The 21,652-nt window shown below is 46.2% G+C and overlaps 1 protein-coding gene across 1 annotated transcript in view; it reads right to left on the bottom strand.

Annotated features, from left to right (window-relative positions):
• Window positions 1-20,810, bottom strand: part of Rras2 (RAS related 2) — a 71,518-nt gene extending 50,708 nt beyond the window's left edge. The window contains exon 1 of the mRNA XM_075971949.1: window positions 20,556-20,810. Within this exon, the coding sequence (XP_075828064.1) occupies window positions 20,556-20,663 (108 nt within the window). The 5' untranslated portion in view covers window positions 20,664-20,810. The remainder of the gene's footprint in view (window positions 1-20,555) is intronic.
• Window positions 20,811-21,652: the final 842 nt, after the last annotated feature.

The following is a 21,652-nucleotide window of genomic DNA, read 5'->3' on the forward strand; positions in this document are numbered from 1 at the left end:
TGTTCTTTAGCTATAACTAACTATAACCATAACTGTAACTCAGAAGATGTTATAAAGGAAAAAAGGCGGACACGCACACTTACCACCAAACTATTGACGACGGGAGACTCTGGTGTTCCCCTCTATAGTCATCTCCCCCACCCAGCCAAGATGTGACCAATATCCAGAACCTGGTATGTGCCTCTCGTGCACTGACACAGCCCTGGAGTTCCCAGGATGGAGGGCTCGGTTTTCCCAGGCTACATTTCAGAGAAGATCTGGCTCTATGGCAGCTTTATTGGTAGCCATGGTTACCAGAGCTAGAAGAAAGAATACACAGGGCCCTCATGTGTGCTCCCTCGAGCAACCATCAGTGCTCCTCTCGGGTTCACCAGGAAGCAGGGTCCTCGGGATGCAGAGAGGACTCAGGGCGAAAGAGGGCATGCTGCTCTGACAGAGGACCTGGGTTAGGGTCCCAGCGCTCACACCAGGCAGCTCACAACTGTCTAGATCTGGCTCCCACAGGGATCTGACACCTCTGGCCTCCATAGACAACAGAACTCACATGCACAGACCCACATGCAAACACATAACTAAAAACAATTAAAGATTTTTAAACTGTAATTACTCGTTTAGGCCTGAAAATTATGAAGACATGAAAAAATATGCCACAAAGTGCAAAGCAGACGCAGAAGGGTTATTTATAAGAAGGGGGTGGGTATCAGAAAGGAAAAGAGACACAACCCAAAGGCTGAAATAAAATCAGTCATTGAACTGGTCTCCATATCCCAACCACATGGCTGTCTGCTTAAACAAAGGCAACAACAGTATGTCTCGGTGTTTAGCTATGCATAGGTCTCCTGCCACCAATAAGGGGACAAGCAGACAACACATGCCTCTTCCCTATGATGTGCTGGAGAAAGGCTCAGCAGCGTTGTGTGAGAACAATGCCCAAAGCACACCATTTAATTCTGGTCAGTACCTATCCCACAAATCCAAAACGTAGGATCTCCTGCAAATAACTGGAAGTCTAAAAATACATGACAAGATCAAAGCGACATGCAGTCCTGGCTGAATTCGGGGCCAGAATCATTTTCTTTTTCCTACAAAGGATGTCAGACGAAGGTAAACTAAATTAAGTCTGACTGTGATTTCCTGGTTTTTATGACAATGGTGTGGTGTGTGCGCCTTTAGATGACAAACACTTAAGTGGGGGCTTCTGCAACTGAACTCCCCAAATGCTCAGAAAGATTGGGGTACAGCACAGTGACCACATAGGTGCTTGCTATACAGGCAAAGTTCTGGGTTGTACCTCAGCACAACAAATACAGAAAAAAGTCTCAAAAAAAAATCTAAGCATACAAACAAAAAGTCCCCAAGATACTATGGAAGCAGCTGGAAAGGGCAAGGCCTGATCTAAATGCTCACTCAAGAAAGGTGTGTTCAGATAAAAACTGAGCCAGAGGGATGACTTGAATTCTTGGAAATAACAGGGCAAATGAAGACAGTAAACAATCAGCTCCACAAGGGTTTTGTATATGACCGTGCTAGCTGAAACCTTTCTACAAATGAGAGTTTAAAGCCAGCATCGCGGTGCACACCATTAATCCCAGCATGAGGCAGAGGCAGGTGAATGCATGTGAATTCAAATCCAGACTGGTCTACAAAGCAAGTTCTGGGACAGCTAGAGCTTCATAATAGAGATCCTGTCTCAACCAAATAATAAATGAAAATAATAATAACAACAGAATGAGCGTTTAAACACACTAGAAGGCATGAAGAAAAGGAAGAGAGAATACACAGGCTGGTAGCAAATCCACTGTGAGAGCCGGCATTCCCCTAGGTGTGAGGCAGAGGCTTGAGACAGGCTGGCTTTGATGACTGCCCAGTTGGGAAAGGAGAGTGGCCTGAGAATCATCTATAGAAACAGCAGAAACGGGTCACAGATCAAGGAGCAGAAGGACAGAGAAAGCAAGAGGGATGCTGAACACTGTGCTGTGCTTCCCATTCAACCCAGCTCTGCATTCAAATTAGCCTGCGCCCATTCTGAAAAAAAAAGAGAGAGAGAGAAGAGCATCTGCAGTGGTGTGGAAACGTCAGGGTTAGTTAGCCAATCCACACTGGCTTGATAATCAGAAAATGTGAATTCAAATCAAATCTGTCACCACTGTGGGTTTTGAGAACGTACTGAACAACTGAGTCTGGGTTTACACATCTGTGAACAGAAACACTAACGTAATCAGACATTAAGTAAGTTAACTCGTGTAACATTTAGCACGGTGCCTGACACAGAATCCTACAAGCAGCCAGGCTTGGTGACACACACCTTTAATCCCAGCACTCAGGAGGAAGAGGCAGGCGTAAGCACAAGAGTCCCATGCCAGCCTGTCTAACTTAGCAAGTTGCAGGCCAGCCAGGGCTACATTGTGAGAGACCTAGTCACCACATAATATAGTACTAAGTGGCTTTTAAATTTACAATTCTATTCAAACCTACTCATACAAACACAAGATTAAAATAAGAAATCAGTAGATCCAGGTTCATTACCCAGATACCAGCTACTCGCTTGAGACATCATCAGACTTAGGTGCCCTTTCACGTCAATCACCTAACTGTTTTAGATCCATATTTCACAACTGTAACATTAACTCACAGCCCCAAATTACCAAGACCGCAAGGCTTAAATCAGTTACACAATCCATGCTGGCATCATTCTAAGCAAATGGTGATTAGTGGAAAAGTTGCCCAAAGCAATGATCACGAGGACCCACTTAAGTAATAGTCTCGAATACGACAAGAGGTTAAAAAAAGGAATGTGGGGTATTTTGTGACAGGCAAGCAGGACAGCTGGAACGAAGCTGTTGAGCAGCAGCTGTGCGCCACACACTGCTCATCCAAAACCACAAACTCAAGTAACCCGTGTCAGACAACTTCATCTGACTAATGCCTGCTTCCTGAAACCCTGGCTGCCACCGAGATGCCTCAGCTCGGCTGGCGCAGCGCACACAGCAAGGATAGGGAGGGGAAAATAAAAGAGTTGGTGCCTGCACCGGTTAAAACTGGAAACGGAGACTCCCTCTGCACTGTTTCCACACCTACTCAAACAATGTGCGGTGTCGTGCCTGGAGTCCCAGCTGCTCAGGAGGCTGAGACAGGACGACTTGAGGCTAGGGTCCAAAAGCAGCTTCAGGAGACCCAATCTCACGAATAAAGAAACTGTTTCCATTAATGAATTAATTAAAGGTCACAGAACCTCCCAGACTCCACAACGGTAAGGAACCCCAAGACTCAACCCCCACTACTCACACCCTTTTTATGAATGAAAAGGGCTTCTGCATAAACATAGAAGTAGTTACAAGAAAAATGTTTTCACATTAAATAGTAAATGGGTTGCTAATTTAAAAAACAGTTCATTAAATCAAATTGTTGGCACGAACATGTCAGCATATTTCCTGAAATAATTAATACATGGTTGGGATACATTATAAAGCTATCTAAACATCAAAACTCATTAGGCAATTACAGACTTAAACCTTTGTTTTAAAATCTATTTCCATTTCCTTTATTCCGAAACCCCACAAACGTCTCTCTAACTTACAGAGTCTCATTTATGTAGCCCAGGATAGTCTCAAGCTCGTGGTGATCGTTCCACCTCAGCTGGGGTCACAGCAAGTGTCACCCCCTCTAAGTTTAAACCCACTGGAACTGAGTTGATGAGTTGAAGACATGCATGCCTGTGTGTCCGTGGACAGAAATGGGCGCATAGAGCTTAAGGCAAACCCCTACCTTAGCTAGCTGGCTTGTCTTAAATTCAGAAGCAAATGACCTGAAATCACAAATTTCATAGCCATGTCTTTCCAACATAATTTCTTCCCTATCACAAATCTCCCTTGCAGTCGGACTTGACTGCCTGCTTACCACGCCTTTCCTTCCAGCTAGCAAACTGCTGACTCTTCTCATCTCAACCACATGGCATGGCGTAACTAAAGACAAGGCATCAGGAGAAAAACCTGCCAAGAAATAAGACACAAGTAGCAGCTTTTCAAGTCAGAATTTCCAGAGAAATTGAAATAAGACTACCTTGTCCAAAGACCATTTTGGATAAAGAATATGTGTGGATCAACTATCGTACTGTGTGTGTGTGTGTGTGTGTGTGTGTGTGTGTGAGAGAGAGAGAGAGAGAGAGAGAGAGAGAGAGAGAGAGAGAGAGAGAGAGAGAGAGAGAGAGAGAGAGAGAGAGCGCACATGCACAGAGCTTGTCGCTTGTCTGGAGGTCAGAGGCCAACTTATGGTCCTCTCTGTCTGTCTATCATATGGGTCCCGGATTGAACTCAGATCTCACCAGGCTGGACAGCAGGCACACTGACAGCAGAGCCATTTTGATGACACATTTTTTGAGACGGTATCTCTCACTGAACCTGGAGCTTGCCCTTTTGGCTACCTAGCTGGCCAGCAAGTCCTGGGATCTGCCATCTCTGCTCCCCAGCAAGGAGGTTAAAGGTACACGCTAGTGTGTCTGGCTTTTATGTGGGTTCTGGGGATCCAAACTTCATGCATGTACGGCAAACACTTGGCCATCTCCCTACTCCTGCTGAAACTAAAACTCAAGATTCAAACCTGCATGCATTATATATGATCTTGTCATTACAGAGAAACTCTGAAACCCAAATGAGAGCTGGCTCTTGGCCCTCTGCAGTACCAGCTGCTATGCCGACAGAAATAGGCACAATGCATTTCTTCCTAAGACCTTGGTTTTTTTTTTTTTTTGTTTTTTGTTTTTGTTTTTTTTTTTCTTTTTTGGTTTTTCGAGACAGGGTTTCTCTGTGGCTTTGGAGCCTGTCCTGGAACTAGCTCTGCAGACCAGGCTGGTCTCGAACTCACAGAGATCCGCCTGCCTCTGCCTCCTGAGTGCTGGGATTAAAGGCGTGCGCCACCATCGCCCAGCCCTAAAACCTTGTTTTAAAAGAGTTACAAACAGCCCAGGCTGGACTCAAACTCACCACACAGCCAAGAGTGACCTTGTACTCAATCCTCCAGCCTCTACCTCCCCAATACTAGATACAAGTGTGGACCATCATGCCTGCCCCTAAGATCACTTTGATTTCCAATTAAGTTTTATTCAAGACCAAATGCTAGCAGCTGGAGAGATGGCTTGGCAGTTAAGAGCACTTAACTGCTCTTCCAGAGGTTCTGAGTTCAACTCCCAGCAACCACATGGTGGCTCACAACCATATGTGATGGGACTCTGAGTCTCTCTTCTAGTGTGCATGGAAACAGCACTCATATATGTAAAATACCTGAATAAACAAATCATAAAAAAAATCAAATGCTAACAATTAATAAATATCAACCCATACTTGGCACTGTGCTTAGCTGTGTATAACCAAGGTAGGTCTGTGATTCTCAAAATCCAATTATGAAGAATAAAACATACAAACAAATACAAATATGATGCCAAACATCCAAAAGATAAAGACAAAGTAGTCAATGAACATGGTTGTTTCTATGCCAGCACAGAGAGGGTCTAAAATGGTGTCAAGGTGAATAGCGCCGAAATATGTCAACCCTGAAGTCCAGGTGGAGATGGAGAAACTTGTCCAAAGCCATCCAGGCGTACCCCGCTAAACCAGCACCTAAATCTGACTCACAAGCAGCTTATCCCAGATGAACTGGATAAACTGTCTGGTGTAGACAACAGCACTGAGGCCCTGTTGTTTAATTTCACGAGACCACGAGTCAGGAGGATTCAGTTCCCAAGAAGTAGTCTCTATGTCTAGAATCATGTCTGCACTGACATCCTCAATGCCAGAGAAATAAGAGAAAGCAGCAAGACCAGGTTTCAGGCTAGGCTACAGAGTACAAGTCCCTCTCAGAACACAGAAGAAAATAACAGAATTCTTAAAATTGCTGAGAACAGCAGCACAAGCCTGCACTGCACTCTTGGCTACTGGAGGATTAAGTCAGGCGTATCATCCTCTAGAGGTCAGACTGGCTGACCCAATAACAAGACCTGAGCTCAACAACAAAACCCATCATTAATGCTGGCTCCAAGGATGTAGCTCAATGTCAGAGCAAAGTCCTGAGCTTGATCCCAGCAAGTTCTAAGACACAAAAAATTTATAGGTCCTTTTCTTTGGCCTTTACAATCAAAAGGACGTACTCAACTTTCTCCAGGATAAGTTCTCTAAAATTTAAGGGGCTGGGGACAAGATGACTCAGCAATTCAGAGCATATATCGATCTTATGGAGACCTCCAATTCTGTCCCCAGTCCCCATGTGTGGCAGCACACAACTCTCCATTGCTCTGGCTCTGAGGATCCAACACCCTCAGCCAGCCGACACAGGTACTTGCTGTCACTTGTGCACAGGCCCATATACAGATGCACACACTTACACATAATTCAAAAATAAATAAATCCGAAATTAAGAGGACACCCAAACTAAAATTACAATGTTCCAAGAATTAAGTACTAAACACAATCTAAGAAAAAATACAGTTAGCTTAAAAAAAAAAAAACTACAGTGAGAAGCAGGTGAACATTTACCTGATTGTAGAATAATGAAACCAACAAAAGTTTATATATGAAATCATGAAAAATGATAACAATATTCAATGTGACGGCATACACATACATGCACGCACGGGCGCGCGCGCACACACACACACCTCCCCAACCTCTTTCTACTTGCTCCAGTGTTGAAAGATGAACAGTAAAGGATTTAAAGACTTGAAAGCTGGGCTGGCATTGTGGCTAAGTGGCAGAGCATTTGCCTGGCATGGGCAAGTCCCTGGCTTCAATTCCAGCATGATGCCAAAAAGAAACCTGAAAAGCTTCTAACCTCTCTCCAAAAATGCCTCTGCCAAAAATCCAGGCTAAGCAACCACACTGAACTTCTCAAGTCAAAATCTTATTGACAATCTAAAAAAGTAAAAAACAAAACAAAACTTGAAGGTCAACTCGCCCTTCTTTATCAAAACAAAGGACGGTTTAGAACCCTGCAGGAGCATCTCTGAGCATGGGCCAGTTCTTGACTTCCAACATCAAGAATGGTTCTTCATAAACAAATATGTATTCTTCTAGGCAAAAGCAAGAGTAACTAATTACCCTAGAAGAAATGGCTTCATTAAATATATGAAGATTTAGAAAAGTAGCAATTTTGTGTCAATGTTAAGAAAATATTGCCAACATTTAAATCAGACTGAGCTATCTAAGATCCTAGTCCTGTTTTACACAGTTTCACCAGACATCCAGAAAATCCTGTCTGCTACAAAGGCAAATTTGACAGACTTTCCTCGAACGGAGTAGAACAGTATGGAAGAAACACTGCACAGCCACTGCAGGAACAGCCTGGCATTTCAGAGTTAACAGGAAAAGATAAATACAAAAATGGAGAAGAAAATCTTCCCAGGCCTGAGAGTGTTTCAGCACTTCCCCAGGCAAGCTAGGAACAAAGAAACTTTTAGTGGCATCCTGAGAAATGTTTCCACTCCAATGAGAAGTGGGTCAGGCACACAGGGAGAAGTTACTTCTGCCGGAGAGAAATCCGACAGAGCCAGATACCAGCAAACAGTTCTCACCATTTTCATCCATCCGCCCTCCGCCAATTGCCATCACCACACAAAGTGAATGCAACCTTACACAGTCTCATTAAAAGTCTCCGGGAGTTATTTAAGGCATGATTCCCCCCAAGAAAAAGAATACAGAGTGGTAGCCAGGCGGTGGTGTCATTTGGATCTTTAATCCCAGGATTTGGGAGGCAGGCAGAGACAGGAGGATCTCTGAGTTCAAGGCCAGTGTGGGCTACAAAGCAAGTTCCTGGACATCCAGAACTGTTATACAGAGAAATTCAGTCTCAAAAAACAAAAAAAACAAACAAAAAAAACGGAAAGGAAAAGAAAAGAATAAAGAGTGGCTGGAATGGAAGAGAAAGGTCACAGACACAGGTCACTCACCGATGCTTATTTATCACATTCAAGGTCCTGGGAGTGGAAGGAGGGAAAAGTAAACAAAACAAAAAAACTAACCATTGGAAAACCATAATTAACATACATACTCCTTATTCTTATTGATGAGTATGAGTGTGTGCCTATTCTTCTATATGAGCATCACAATAAGTATGCAATGTCCACAGAGGCCAGAAGAGGACATTGGAAACCCTGGAATTGGAGTTACAGGTGGTTGTGAGCCTCCCCATGTGAGTTCTGGAGATGGAACCAGGGTCCTCTGCAAGAGCATCAAGTGCTCTTGATGGAGTCATCTCTCCACCCTCAGTACACTACACTCTTGAAAAATGTTGAATGGACTGTGGTGGTTTGAATAAGAATGGTCCCCACAGGCTCACACATTTGAATGTCTAGTCCCAAGTTGCTGTAAAGTTAGGATGAGGAGGAATGGCCTTATTGGAGAAAGTGTATCACTGAGGGCAGGCAGGTTCAGTTCTCTTTCTCTCTCTCTCCCTCTCCCTTTCCCTCCCTCCCCCTCTTCTCCTCCCTCTCTCCCTCCCTCAGGATGTAGCTCTCAGCTACTTTTCCAGCACCTCAACTGCCTGCTGCCACCCTCTGAAACTGGAAGCCAGGACGCAGTTAAATGCTTTCTTTTAAGAGTTGCCTTGAGTGGTGCACACCTTTAATCCCAGCACAGCCTGGTCTACAGAGCAAGTTCTAGGACAGCAAAGGCTACACAGAGAAACCTTGTCTCGGAAAAAATAAAAGCTGTCTTGGTCATGTTGTCTCTTCGCAGCAATAAAACAGTGGCTATGACAGAAGATTACTGAGACATTCTACAAATACACACGCACACGCGCGCACACGTACACAAACACTTCCAAACACTGTTATATACACATATACAACTTTATGTCAGTTTTAAAATGAAAATTATTTGGGTGACTGTCCTGGTTAGGGTTATTATTAACCAACGCAACTTGGGGAAAAGGGTTTATTTAGCTTACACTTCCACATCACCGTTCAACGTAGAAGGAAATCAGGACAGGAACTCAAAAAGGGCATGCACCTGGAAGCAGGAGCTGACAAAGAGGCCATGGAGGACTGCTGCTTACTGGCCTGCTCGTTTCGGCCTATTCAGCTTGCTTTCTTACAGAAGCCAGGACCACCAGGGGGATCGATGGACATCCCCACCCCACCCCACCCCCCACCATCGATCACTATTTAACAAAATGCAGTATGAGGCTGAGGAGAGGGCTCAGTGGTTAAGAGCACTGACTGACTGCTCTTCCAGAGGACATAGGTTCAACAAATTCCCAGCACCCACAAGGCAGCTCACATCTGTCTGTAACTCCAGTTCCAGGGCTTCTGACACCCTCACACAGACAGACATACACGCAGGCCAAACACAAGTGCACATGAAATAAGAATAAATTAAAAAGAAAAAGAAAGTGCCCTACGAGCCAAATCTTAAGGAGCCATTTTCTCAGTTGAGGTGCCCTTCTCTCCAATGACTCTACCTTGTGTCAAGGTGACATAAAACTAGCCAGCACACCAACCAACCCCTGGTCAACTTGAGACAAAAACACATCCCTGTCAGAGACACAACCTTTCTTTTTTTGTTCATCCCCACGACCACAAATATAAAACATTTTACAAACTTAAAAAGTCCCAGTCTTTAAAAGTTCAAATATTTAATAATTCAGTCTCTTGTTAAAAAGTCCAGTCTCTTTGAAAATCTACTATCTCTCAAGAATGAGCTCCTATAAGATCAAAGATAAGTTAAATATTTTCTTATTTCAACCAGGGCACAGTCACAATCAGATCAAATCGAAACAAACACCAACTCTGTAAATGTCAATGCCCAATATGCTCATGATCTGGGCTCCTCCAAGAGGGTTGAGTCACTTCTCTGGCTCGGCCCTCTCAGCAACATGGCTGTCCTCTAAGCTTGGGTGGACTCTACTCCACAGCTGCTACTGTTCCTGGTGGTCACCCATGGTACTGGCATCTCCAAAACTGGGGTCTCTGCCACAACTGGGCTGCACCTTCACCAACAGTCTCTCTTAGGGTCTCTTCATGGTGCCAAAACTCAACTTCTCTGCATGACCCCTTCAATCCTGGGCCTTCACCTGCCACTGAGGCTGAACCCTAACCAATGGCCTCTCCTGGCCTCTCACAGTGCCAAGTCTCAGTTGCAACCCATGGCCACTTCATGCCTTCAAAACCAGTAACACATGGGTGACGCTTACACTACCAAGTTCAGCTGCCAAAGCAAGGTTCAACCTTGGCCACAGGTACAGCTCTGGAACATGGTTTCTGTGTGCTGACTCGGAAGAAACACTTCCCAGATTTCACCTCAGTGACCCTGGTCTCTTCTTAATCACTAATCATTCCTTAGCTCCAACTAACCAGCATCAATTGTCCCAGTAACACAAACATTTCATTCATTTCAATGGTGTTGGTCTCTCTTGATTCTTCAGTCCCAGCTGACCAGAACCACAGAATCATAATTCAAAATAGCAACTCTGCAATGGTCCTGATAGTCTTTAAGTAATTCTCAAACTTCCCTCTGGACCGCTACAAGCCAGACCTCCTTGGTCTATAACTCTCTCAGCACTAGTTTCTTCCAAGCTCACCAAGCTTTGAACACTAAACGGCTTTCCTCACCCTAAGTTCCAAAGTCCATCCACAATTCTCCCCAAAACAACAGGGTCAAGTCTGTCACAGCAATACCCCACTCCTGGTACCAATTTCCACCATACTTCGGGTTACTATTGCTGTGATAAAACACCATGATCAAAGCAACTTGGGGAAGAAAGTGTTTATTAGGCTTACGCTTGCAAATTAGTATCCATCACTAAAGGCAGTAGAACATACAGGAACTCGGACAGGCAGAAACCTGGAGGCAGAAGCTGATGCAGAGGCCATGGAGGGTGATGTTTACTACTTTCCTCCCCTAACTTGCTCAGCCTGCTTTCTTACAGAACCCAGGACTACCTGCCATGGTGCCCTCCCTCATCAACCATCAATTATGAAAATGCCCTACAGGCTCGCCTACAGCCAGGAGGCTGTTCTTTCTCGGTTGAAGTTCCCTCCTCTCCAATGACTCTAGCTTTTATCAAGTTGACATAAAACTAGCCAGCACAGTGGCTCGCACCTGTAATCCCAGCACTCAGGAGGCTGAGTCAAGAGGACTCTAGTTCAAGTAACATAGTAAGTTACTGGCCAGCCAGAACTACAAAGTGAGACCCTATCTCAAAAAAAAAAAACAAATTAAAAAAAAAAAATATATATATATATATATATATATATATATATAGAGAGAGAGAGAGAGAGAGAGAGAGAGAGAAAGCTTGTTGTTCATGAGGATTGCTTGTAAGCACTGAAATCAGAATGGAAATGAAAAACAAATGCAATAATCCTGAATGACAAAGTCCTTCTTTGAGGGTTAATTATTCTTACAACAATACACAAAAGACAAAGAAGTGTGCTTAGAATACTGCAGTTTCACACATTTGGCAGTTTTAAATAAGGAGTACATTTAAAGGAAAGGATGAATTCAGGAAAAAAGAAAGATAAACCTGCTATGGGCAAGTGAGATGGCTCAATGGGTAAAGGCACTTGCCACCATGCCTGATGACAAGGTGCACACATGGTAGAAGGCAAGAACTGACTCCCACAAATTACCTCTCACCTCCAAATGCATGCCATGACACACACGTACACACACACAAACACACACACACGTAAACAAAAGTTAACCCTGCTCAATACTTTCATTTTTCCATAACTATTTCAATAGTATTTCCAATACTATTATTTCTATTTCTGGTTAAGCACGTTTAAGAAGATAAATAATTTTTTTAAGATTTATTTATTATGTATACAGCATTCTGCCTCCATGTATGCCCGCATGCCAGAAGAGGGCACCAAATCTCATTACAGATGGTTGTGAGCCACCATATGGTTGCTGGGAATTGAACTCAGGACCTTTGGAAGAGCAGCCACTGCTCTTAACCGCTGAGCCATCTCTCCAGCCCAAAATAAATAATTTTAAGCTAAGTCCCAGTAGAAAAAAAAAAGAATACGCAAAGCCATCTACACATCAAAAGACACTTGATACAAAGAGGGGAAGTCGTTAGAATAAACAACTTGGCCAAAGTATGTACTGGCCTAACCTACGCTTACCATTCTTCCTCTCCCAAGACATCCACTACAAACTTAGAAAAGATGTCTTTAAGGAGAAAAGATTGACCCCCCCTTTATGGCGTGGTCAGGTTGTATTAGGCACAATCTTGTTTAGTGCCCAGCTATTCTTTAACTAGAACTTCATTGGCATAACCAAACAATATGGAGCATCCTAAGTCCCAGAGAGGTGACAATGCCTAGTGATATCATCTTAGTGCCAGTTAGTGTAACTCTGTGCAGAGCACCTCCCTAGGATGCCCCGGGGCTGACTGTAGGAGTCTAACTCTGGCGAGGATGCCCTGGGGGCTCACCAGGGCTGACTGTCGGAGTCTAACTCTGTGCAAGGCACCTCCCTAGGATGCCCCGGGGGCTGACTGTGGGAGTCTAACTCTGTGCAGGGCACCTCCCTAGGATGCCCTGGGGGCTGACTGTGGGAGTCTAACTCTGTGCAGGGCACCTCCCTAGGATACCTTGAGGGCTCACTGTGGGAGTCTAACTCTGTGCAGGGCACCTCCCTAGCATGCCCTGGTGTTCCAGCAATTCTTGATATCAAAGTGAGGTCAGCCAGGTCCCTCCTGTTAGAGAAATACATGTTGACTACGTTAAACCCAGCTACTTTCTCCCTACATAGCCCACACTAGCCAAGACTCAGGATCCTCCGAGTGTAGCCTCCCCATTGCTGGGATCACCAGCATGCCCTACCACACCCACCCACTCACTAGTTTTAACATCCATTTATGGTTCTTGCTTAATCATTACAATTGCTGAATCATCATTTTCTCTGGTTCTGCTACTTCCTGTGTGTTCATTCATTCATTAGTCAGAGTTCTGCTCAGTCACTTACCTATTACGTACTCACAGATCAAGTTTGTGCTTTTCTTTTGAGACATGTAACCCAGGTTGGCCTCAAACTCATGATCCTCCTGCTGCAATTCCCCCCAGTGCTGGGATTAACTGCATAGATTCTTTGTCTATCTTAGTGATAAAACCATCCCCAGTTCAGCACGGAGGAACTCTCCCAGGCTGGCTTCTGACTTTCTCTGACAAATTCCCATCGTTTTCTTGTTTTGTTTTTGTTTGTTTTTTCCTGAGGACTTCCTTAGACTGAAAGATATTCCAAGCTCATCTTGTGTTTTCCTACCCCAGCCCTGGAATCAGAGGTTCCTCCAAAGTCCTACCATTTCTGCAGCTCTCAGCGGAGCCGGAAATGCGTTGGGGTGTGCTCAAGGGATAGGCATGCGGGCATTTCTGGGTCTATAAACTTTTCAAACTGTGAGTTCAGGCCAGTATCCTCAATGTCAATCAAACATCCGAGTTCATTTTAACCTTTGCCCTTCCCAAGTGTGCAGCCTCCCTCTCTCCAACTGTAAGACAATGACCCCTATTTTTCAAAATACATTTGCATATTTGCTAATATTGTATACAAAAGTGCCACAAGCTGTAAACCAATGCCTATGTGAACAAGAAAGGAGGGGTGAGGAAGGGTGGGCAAGACGGAGGGAGAAGGGGAGAGCCCCTCACCAGAGCTCAGCATTTCCCTCATGTTCTCTTCTATCCTGAGGACACAGTCCGAACACTGGGTTCAAAAGTTACCTGGAGCATTTCTCCTGGTCCTTCCAATATGTTTGCTGTTCACCTGACAGGTTTATCTATATCCCGTCTTCTGATCTTCGTTTCTTGGGACAAGATCTCACGTAGCCCACACTGGCCTTAAACAGCCGGCCCTCCTAACTCTACTTCCCACGCTCGGGATCACAGGAGTGCACCCCCCATACCTGGCAGTACCCCACTGTAAGACATCCCTTTGCTGTCATCGCTACTTATATACCGAGTGATTAAAACATTAACACGGTTCTAAAAGTCAGAAAACGGTACTCAAGAGGGTCACTGTCCCCTTCCCACCCACTTCCACTTCATTTCTACTCCCTCTCTGGGTACCAGTCCCTTCAATCTCTCAAGCATCCTTGTGTCCTGTTTTGGTTTTGTCTCCATGCGCAAATACACCTTTATTTTCTGAGTTCTCCCTCCTTCCGTACACTAGAACAGGAGATTTTAAAAATGTGTTGAGAATGTAGTGTATGTATATGCACGGGGGTGCACAGGAGTATGGAAGTTTAACAACTGTGTGTGGAGCCCAAAGGCTGAGGTTGGGTGTCTTCCTTAGTCTCTCTCCATCTTATAGTTTGTGGCAGGGGCTCTCCCTTGAGCCCAGAGCTCAGGGACTCAGCCAGTCTAGCTAAGCAGCCTGTTCCTGAGAGCCGGACTCCGGACCCACATTGCACAGCAAGGGCTTTGCCTACTGAGCCACCTCCTCAACCCCAGGCATTACTGCTGAATTTATTTTTATTTTTCTATATGTATGAGTGTTTTCCTGTATAGGTGTCTGTGTACCATTTGTGTGCCTAGTACCCAGAAGGGCCAGTCAGAGTTACAGACAGTTGTGAGCCACCACGTAGATACCAGGATTCGAAACCAGGTCTAGGAAAGAGCAGCCTGTGCTCTTAACCCCTGAGCCATCTCCAACCCCTCGTCATTTGGGGAAGGGAGAAGGGCACAGGGAGACATTGTGGTGCTCTAAAGAAAATGGCCCCCAAAGGGAGTGGCATTACTAGGAGGTGTGACCTTTTTGGAGGAAGAGTGTTACTGTGGGGGAGGGCTTTGAGGTCTCTTTTGCTCAAGTTTCCCCCAGTGTGACTTTTAGTTGGCTTCCTGTCGCCTGCCTATCAAGATGTAGAACTCTCAGCTCAGGCACATCTGCCTGCATACTGCCGTGCGACCTGCCATGAAGAACTGAACCTCTGAAACTGTAAGTGAGCCCCCACAATTAAATGTTTCCATTATAAGAGTTGCCATGGTCACGGCGTCTCTTCACAGCAATACAATAAACCTTAACTTTAGACAGGCATGGTCTCCCTATGTAGCCCTAGCTGGCCTAGAACTCACTATATAGACCAGACTAGCCTGCAAATCACGGAGATCTACCTGCCTCTGCCTCACTAGGATTAAGGGTGTGCTCTATCACGCTGTCCCTTAAGTTTTTTCATTAACCAACGTATCTTGAGGAAACACTCCACAGTTCACTGGGACCTTTCTCAATCATCCTTACAGCTGTATGCTTTTCTGGGGAACACAACATTTTATTCTGCTATTCTACTTTGTGGGCTTCTAATCTGTGTAATTTACAATACTCTCACAGCCTTGTGCATGTGCGTTTTCATGATGCTCAAAGTGGATCTTTAAACCTCTAGACTTAAGATTGAGACAAAAGGTAAGCACATAAATAATCAAATACCCATCGATTGTCCCCTAATCACCCAGTACAGGCACTAAGAAAAAAAAACCACTCTGTGGTGGCAGTGCACACCAGAGGGAGAAACAAGAAGAGCAGGAGGCCAAAATCATCCTCAAACACACAGCAAACTCCAGGCCAGCCTGGGGTATAAGATCCTATCACAAAATAGTTAATTAAATAAAATTTAAAAGTTGTCTGGATGAAGTGGTGCACACCTTTAATCCCAGCACTCAGGAGGCAGAGGCAGGGGGATCTCTGTGAATTCAAAGCCAGCCTTGTCTACAGAGTGAGTTCCAGGACAGCCAGAGCTACATAGAGATTGTCTTTTAAAAATGAAGGGGAAAAAAGGCCTAAAAATTCAAGTTAGCACACAGAGACACACAGATGAGGTTTGGTTCTCTCCTTCCATCATGTGGTTTCCAGAGACTAAACTTTGAGGCAGGGCTTTGCCCACTGAGCCACCTCACCTGCTCTTTGGTAGCTAACTTCTAACTACAGCATGTCTCTAAGATGCAGCAACAGAACAGCACTGATGTTAAAGGTATAGCCTTGGCCCATGGATCAACTACCTGCTGACACAAAGGATTCCAGAAGTATACCTAGGATACATGCCCCAAGAAAAGATATGGAAAAGGCACTCCCCAACAGGCAATGTCTAGGAACAATGTTCAAGTCAGGGTAACAATGTCTCAAGACTAACAGTGGAGGATGAGAAACAGAAGCAGAGCACAAACCTGCAATCAAACATTCATGAGGCTGAGGCAGGAGGACCTTAAGGTCCAAGCTAGCCTGAGCTATATAAAAAGGCCACCTAACCCCTATACAGCTGACAAACAGGTAAGTATAAAGTTAGGATGCTAAAAGAACAATCCCAGGATACTTTGTGTCTTTAGATCCATGAAAATATAAACAATCTCTTCTCAGGGCTGCCAGAGAAACCATAAGCTCCAAAACTTAAAGCTTTAATTATTTTGGTTCCTCTCTTTGTTTTCTACAACTGGGAGCTGAACCTGGGGCCTAGCAAATGCTGAGCACATGTGCTTTAACTGTCCTGACAGGGCAGCAGAGAGAGCAACTTGTGCCATCCGACTCACTGAAACAATGGACCGCAAAGAATTAAAACTTCCTCTGGGAATCTCAGGTTGAGAGAAGAGAAAGTCTGGAGGCGTGGTGTCAGTCAGAAGAGGAGTGTGCGGCCCAGGATGAGATTTCACATGATTCCGACATTGTCAGACCATCTGAAAGGACGGTTGGAACTGACGACCACATCCCAACCAGGCCTTCGTAGCTACGCATGCCTCTTTCCTTCTATTTAAACCCGAATCTCATGGCAGTACCCCAAAGACAGACTTGGGGATCACTGGTCCCTTTTATTTGTTCTTCTTCCCAATGCCATATTCAGTAAATTTACTTTCTCTGCTTTTCTCTTCAGTTGGTGTATGAGGGGCAACAGGCAAAGCCTTGCTTGTTTGTGCTGCTGGAGACCAGGCTTGGACCCTAGAATAACACTACTAGCACTAAGCTACGCCTCAGTCCCGTCATTTCTTAAAATCAGTTCCAAATTAATCTAGTTTCTCCAACTCTAATGAAATCAAGACTCATCGACTAAGTACCTCATGGGAAAGGGGGGAGGATGGGGCGGAGGTGGGAACGGAGAACACTGAAAATAATGGACTACATTATGGATTAAGGAAAAACTAGTATTTTGTTTTGGAAGAACATCAAGATACTGAATCGCCACAAATAGGGTGATCGCTGACTTCCTCAGTCATGGCTATGCTGAGTGGTTTGATTTGCTGGTGTTTTATTTACTCCAAAAACCCTAAGCACTCTGTTATGCTCCCTTGTCAAATGGGAAATTGGGACCTAGAAAAGCCAAGAAACTAGACCAAAGACACCAACTAGTCAGGACACAGAAGAACCGTAGAATTACAAAGAGATAGAGATCTGTTCAACCAAACTCGGTGCTTTATAGAGATGAATTCAAAGCCCTAAAGGAAAGATGGGAGTTGAACAGGAACCCCCCCCTTACCTGGGCTAGAAGAAGCTCAGATACCCAACTCTCTGCCCTCCACTCCATGTCAAAATCATGTCCTAACCAGAGGTTACTCACCACTTAGGTGTTCTAGTCACCAACGGAATGTACCATGTTTTTGTAAAAAGTCTGAGCAGCCCGGCTGGATACAGACCTGTAATCCTAGTTACCTGAGATGCTGAAGCAGCAGCATCAGTAGTTCAAGGCTAGCCTGGGCTACAGAGCTCAAGACTATCCTACGAATCTGAGCAAGATTCAATATTAAAATAATAATAAGTTTTAAAGGGATGTGACCAATGGTACAACACTGTCAAGATCCTGGTTTTGATCCCCAGCAGCTGGTGAAGTAGGTGGTGGGAACAGTTGGAAGTGGGGAGAGAACAAGGCAAACTGGAAGGCCATCTACACAGGCACGCCCCTTTTATGGGGGAGGAAGATTGTGAGTGTGGTATGGGTGTGTGTCTATCTGCGTGTAGATATAGATGATAAATTGTGACTTTAGATCCATAATCTAAGGTTGAAAGAGTAATGGCTGTAGCCTTCCAATGAACCGCACATTGTCCGAAACCCTGGGTATGCTAATTCAGTTGACTTTCACGGCTGTATAACTTTATTACCCCCGTTTAGGGATGACTGGAAGCCAAAGCACAGACAGGTTAAGTAACTTACATCACTGCTCAGAAGAGTGGCGGAGTCTCCACACAGGTGCTGGGCCTCCTTCCTCCTCACCAAGTCAACCTCAGAGCCTATGTTCCTGTTTCACGAGCACCAAAAGCCCCAAGTCACACGAGCCTCCCCCACTCCCAGCTCCCCACACATCTGTCTCCTCTTTCCAGTCTGGCCTGTGACTCCCCACCCTCATCACGGTCCCACTCACAAGGTACTAGGGATCAAAGGCAGGACTTCCCCAACGCAGGACAAACCACTCTATACTGAGCTACATCCCCAGCCCCATGAAGTATTTTTTAAAAAGACTTATTTATTTAATGTACATTGGGGTTTTTCCTGCATGTTTGTGTGAGGGTGTCAGATCCCCTGGACCTAGAGTTACAGACAGTGGTGAACTGCCATGTGAGTGCTGGGAATTGAACCCACGTCCTTTGGTTATGAGCAGCCAGTGCTCTTAACCACTGAGCATCCCCAGCCCCCACAGTGTATTTTTTTAAAAAGCCTTCCCACGTCGACTTTTTCAAATCTGAATTCCCTTTGCATCTAAACATCTCACACGCTTACGGAAATGGCTACTATCAACAGAGTACACTCTGCGTGCTCAATACGATGCTAAGATCTTCCTTCTAATGGAAAAGTTAAAAAGGATGTGTACGGAGACCTATTTAACTAACAAGAAAACTGAGACTTAAAAAAGGCTGAATATTTTGGGTGTCATTTTAATAACCGATAAAGAAAAGGCAGACTGCTCAAGTCTGGGATTCTAAGCTCACTCCTGGTCCTTATCTGTACCATCACCACACAGGTCTTTACTCACTGGTCTCGCTTTAGAGCCCTGAGGGAGTAGTCAACAAATGGACTGCGAAGGTCACAACGAAACAGTGATTACCTGGAGTGTAAGAGTTTCTAACACTATTTCTCAAATACCGTGGAAGCAATCATGGTCAGATAGTCCCTCCCTCAGAAAACGTAAATGCTTCCGATTTAAATCTTCTAAGCGATAATATGCAAGAGTTCTGGAACCCAGGATTGTCCTCTGGCTTCTGGACTCCCTCCAACCAAAGCCGTCAGAGAGAGTTAGCTGTGACTTGTTTTGCTTTGTCAGTCACTCAGAAGGCTCTCTTGGCCCCAGGCAAATAGCAACTCGCTAAAAAGCCTGACTAAAGTCGGGTAAACTTAAAGCAATCTCAACTTCTCAATTGGCCTGACCCCCACCACGACCTCGAGCCATACTGTCACCTCACCGCTCAGGACATAAACACTCTCTCGGAATACAAAGGTTTGAGCAACACATTTTAATTCCATGGACTATCACAGAAGCGATTATTTTCCTTCCCTCGATGTGAAAGCTGACAACCACACTTAGGTTATGGTACTGAGAATCTTAATGACACTATAAACATTACAGCTTATAACAGAACAAAATTAGCTATTCAACTCTACCTATTAACAAATGTATGAAACGGGGGGGGGATATTTTGTTACCCGCACTCTTTGACACAGTAAAAATACCTTCTTTGTTACTTAGCAGGGTACCTGTGCTCTCCCAACATATGCCACGCCTTTCAGGATGACAAAAGCAAAGAGATCTACAGTTGCTTTTAAAAACAAAAAAGAAAAAAATCACTCGGACCTCTTAACCAAGAATAAAGTCTAAGGATGAATTTCACCTCCCTTTTCTTTGACACAATTCGACTTTTCTCCTCCAGCAACGAAAAAAGGCGGGGGAGGGGGGCGGGGGGCGGGGGCTGCAATACAGAACTCACACTTCTAGCTGGGTTCAACCCAAACTTCACCCAAGCGCGAAGCAGGCAGGCACCGGGAATTCCAAGGAAATGGTCTCGCCCCTATCAAAGCACAGTTTTAACTTCCTCGAAACCATTATTTCCCTAGGGCACGATCAAACACTCCTACCCGGACGTACCACCTAAGAGACTACTTGTAAGAGAAGCTCAAACACACACAAAGAGAAAACACTGTTGGGAGCCGGCGGCGCGGAGCCGCAGCCAAGTAGCCTGGGCTATCGCGGCCACCGAGGCAGGCACTGGGTCCCCGCTCTGGCCCTGGGGCTGGAAGCCCCGGCTCCGCCGCGCGGCTGCTCCCCGCGAGCTCCCGCCCCGACCGCAGCGATAAGGTGGAACTGCGCTTCCCACCCGGCCAGCTCCGCCCTCCGGGCCACATTCCTGAGAAGCCCGAGTCCCCGGACGCCGCGCCGGGCGCCTGGCGGGCAGCAGCGCGGCGCCGTGGCCGCAGGGCAGGAGAGCAGCACTGGCTCCTCACTGTTTCTGCCCTGCCCTCACAGCCGCGCGCCCTGGCCCCGCGCAAACCGCACCCGCGCGCACCGCACGCGCCGGAGCCCCGCACCCGCGCGCCCCGGGCGGGGTCGCCACGGCCACAGGTAGCGCCACCCCGTCGCCGCCAGCCCGCAGGCCCGCTCCAGGCACCTGGATGAACTGGATGGTGAGCGCCGACTTGCCCACGCCGCCGCCGCCGACCACCACGAGCCGGTACTTCTCCTGGCCGGAGCCGTCGCGCCAGCCGGCCGCGGCCATCGGGACGCCCCGAGCCCAGCCCGGCCGCCGCGCGCCCTAGGCCCGGCTCCGGGGACGAGTACGGCCGGCTGGGCTACAGGCGTTAGGGTGCGAAGGACCCGTGGGTAGCCTGAAGGGCCGCGGAGTGCAATTCCCCGGAACGGCTGGGAGTTGCCCGAGACGCCGGGGAGCCGGGAAGGCGCCGGGGCAAGGGACACAGCGGCCAGGGAGCGCGCTCCTCTCCGCGTTTCTGCAGCGAAGCCGAACGCAGCCGCCAGCACCGCTACAAATGGCCGTCTGGGGGCCGGGCTGCCGGGCTGGGGTGCTACATATGCATGAGGAGGCGGGGCCAGGCCGCGCCCGCCCTGGCTGAAGCTCCGAAGCGCCCTAGGCTGCAGACCCCGCGAACCTGAGTCCCGGAGCACGTCGAGGCAGAGAGAGAAGAAACCGGGAAGACTCACGGTGGTAACAGTAATTGCATAAGTCAGGGATCCTGTTCGTGAAAGAAACAGCCTGTGTCGGCGGGGATAGAAAAATAGAACTGTTGTCATATTTACTCAACTCTCTACCCTGTTTTCGGAATGCAGATGGTCTGTCTATATTAAAAAATAAAAAGTACAAGTCAGTGATTGAGGAAGATAAGAATTGTCACGGTAACTAAACATGTGATGGATGGACTAGTAGCAGTGAGAGCAGGTAGGTAGTGATTGAACTTGAATGCGGCCACAATACCTGTCGACAGATTTGGGGTACAGATCTCCATTTCCATTCCTATTTATGTGTGGGAAATGTGTGGTAACTGCATATGAGGGTCGAGAGAAATTTGCAGGCAGTGACATGCCAGGAGAACGTTCTTTCCGAGCACAGCTTCTACGCACACGATCACGTCCTCGGAGTCCAGTTGGGGAGGCAGCGGGAACAAAAGGCACCTTGTGAGGCATAATAAGGACAACAACTACCCAGCACTGTGAGGTCCAAGGTGCACTCACCCCAGAGCTGGCCAGTCAGAG

The sequence above is a fragment of the Microtus pennsylvanicus genome, chromosome 5 (assembly GCF_037038515.1).
Source record: "Microtus pennsylvanicus isolate mMicPen1 chromosome 5, mMicPen1.hap1, whole genome shotgun sequence".
Lineage (NCBI taxonomy): Eukaryota > Metazoa > Chordata > Mammalia > Rodentia > Cricetidae > Microtus > Microtus pennsylvanicus.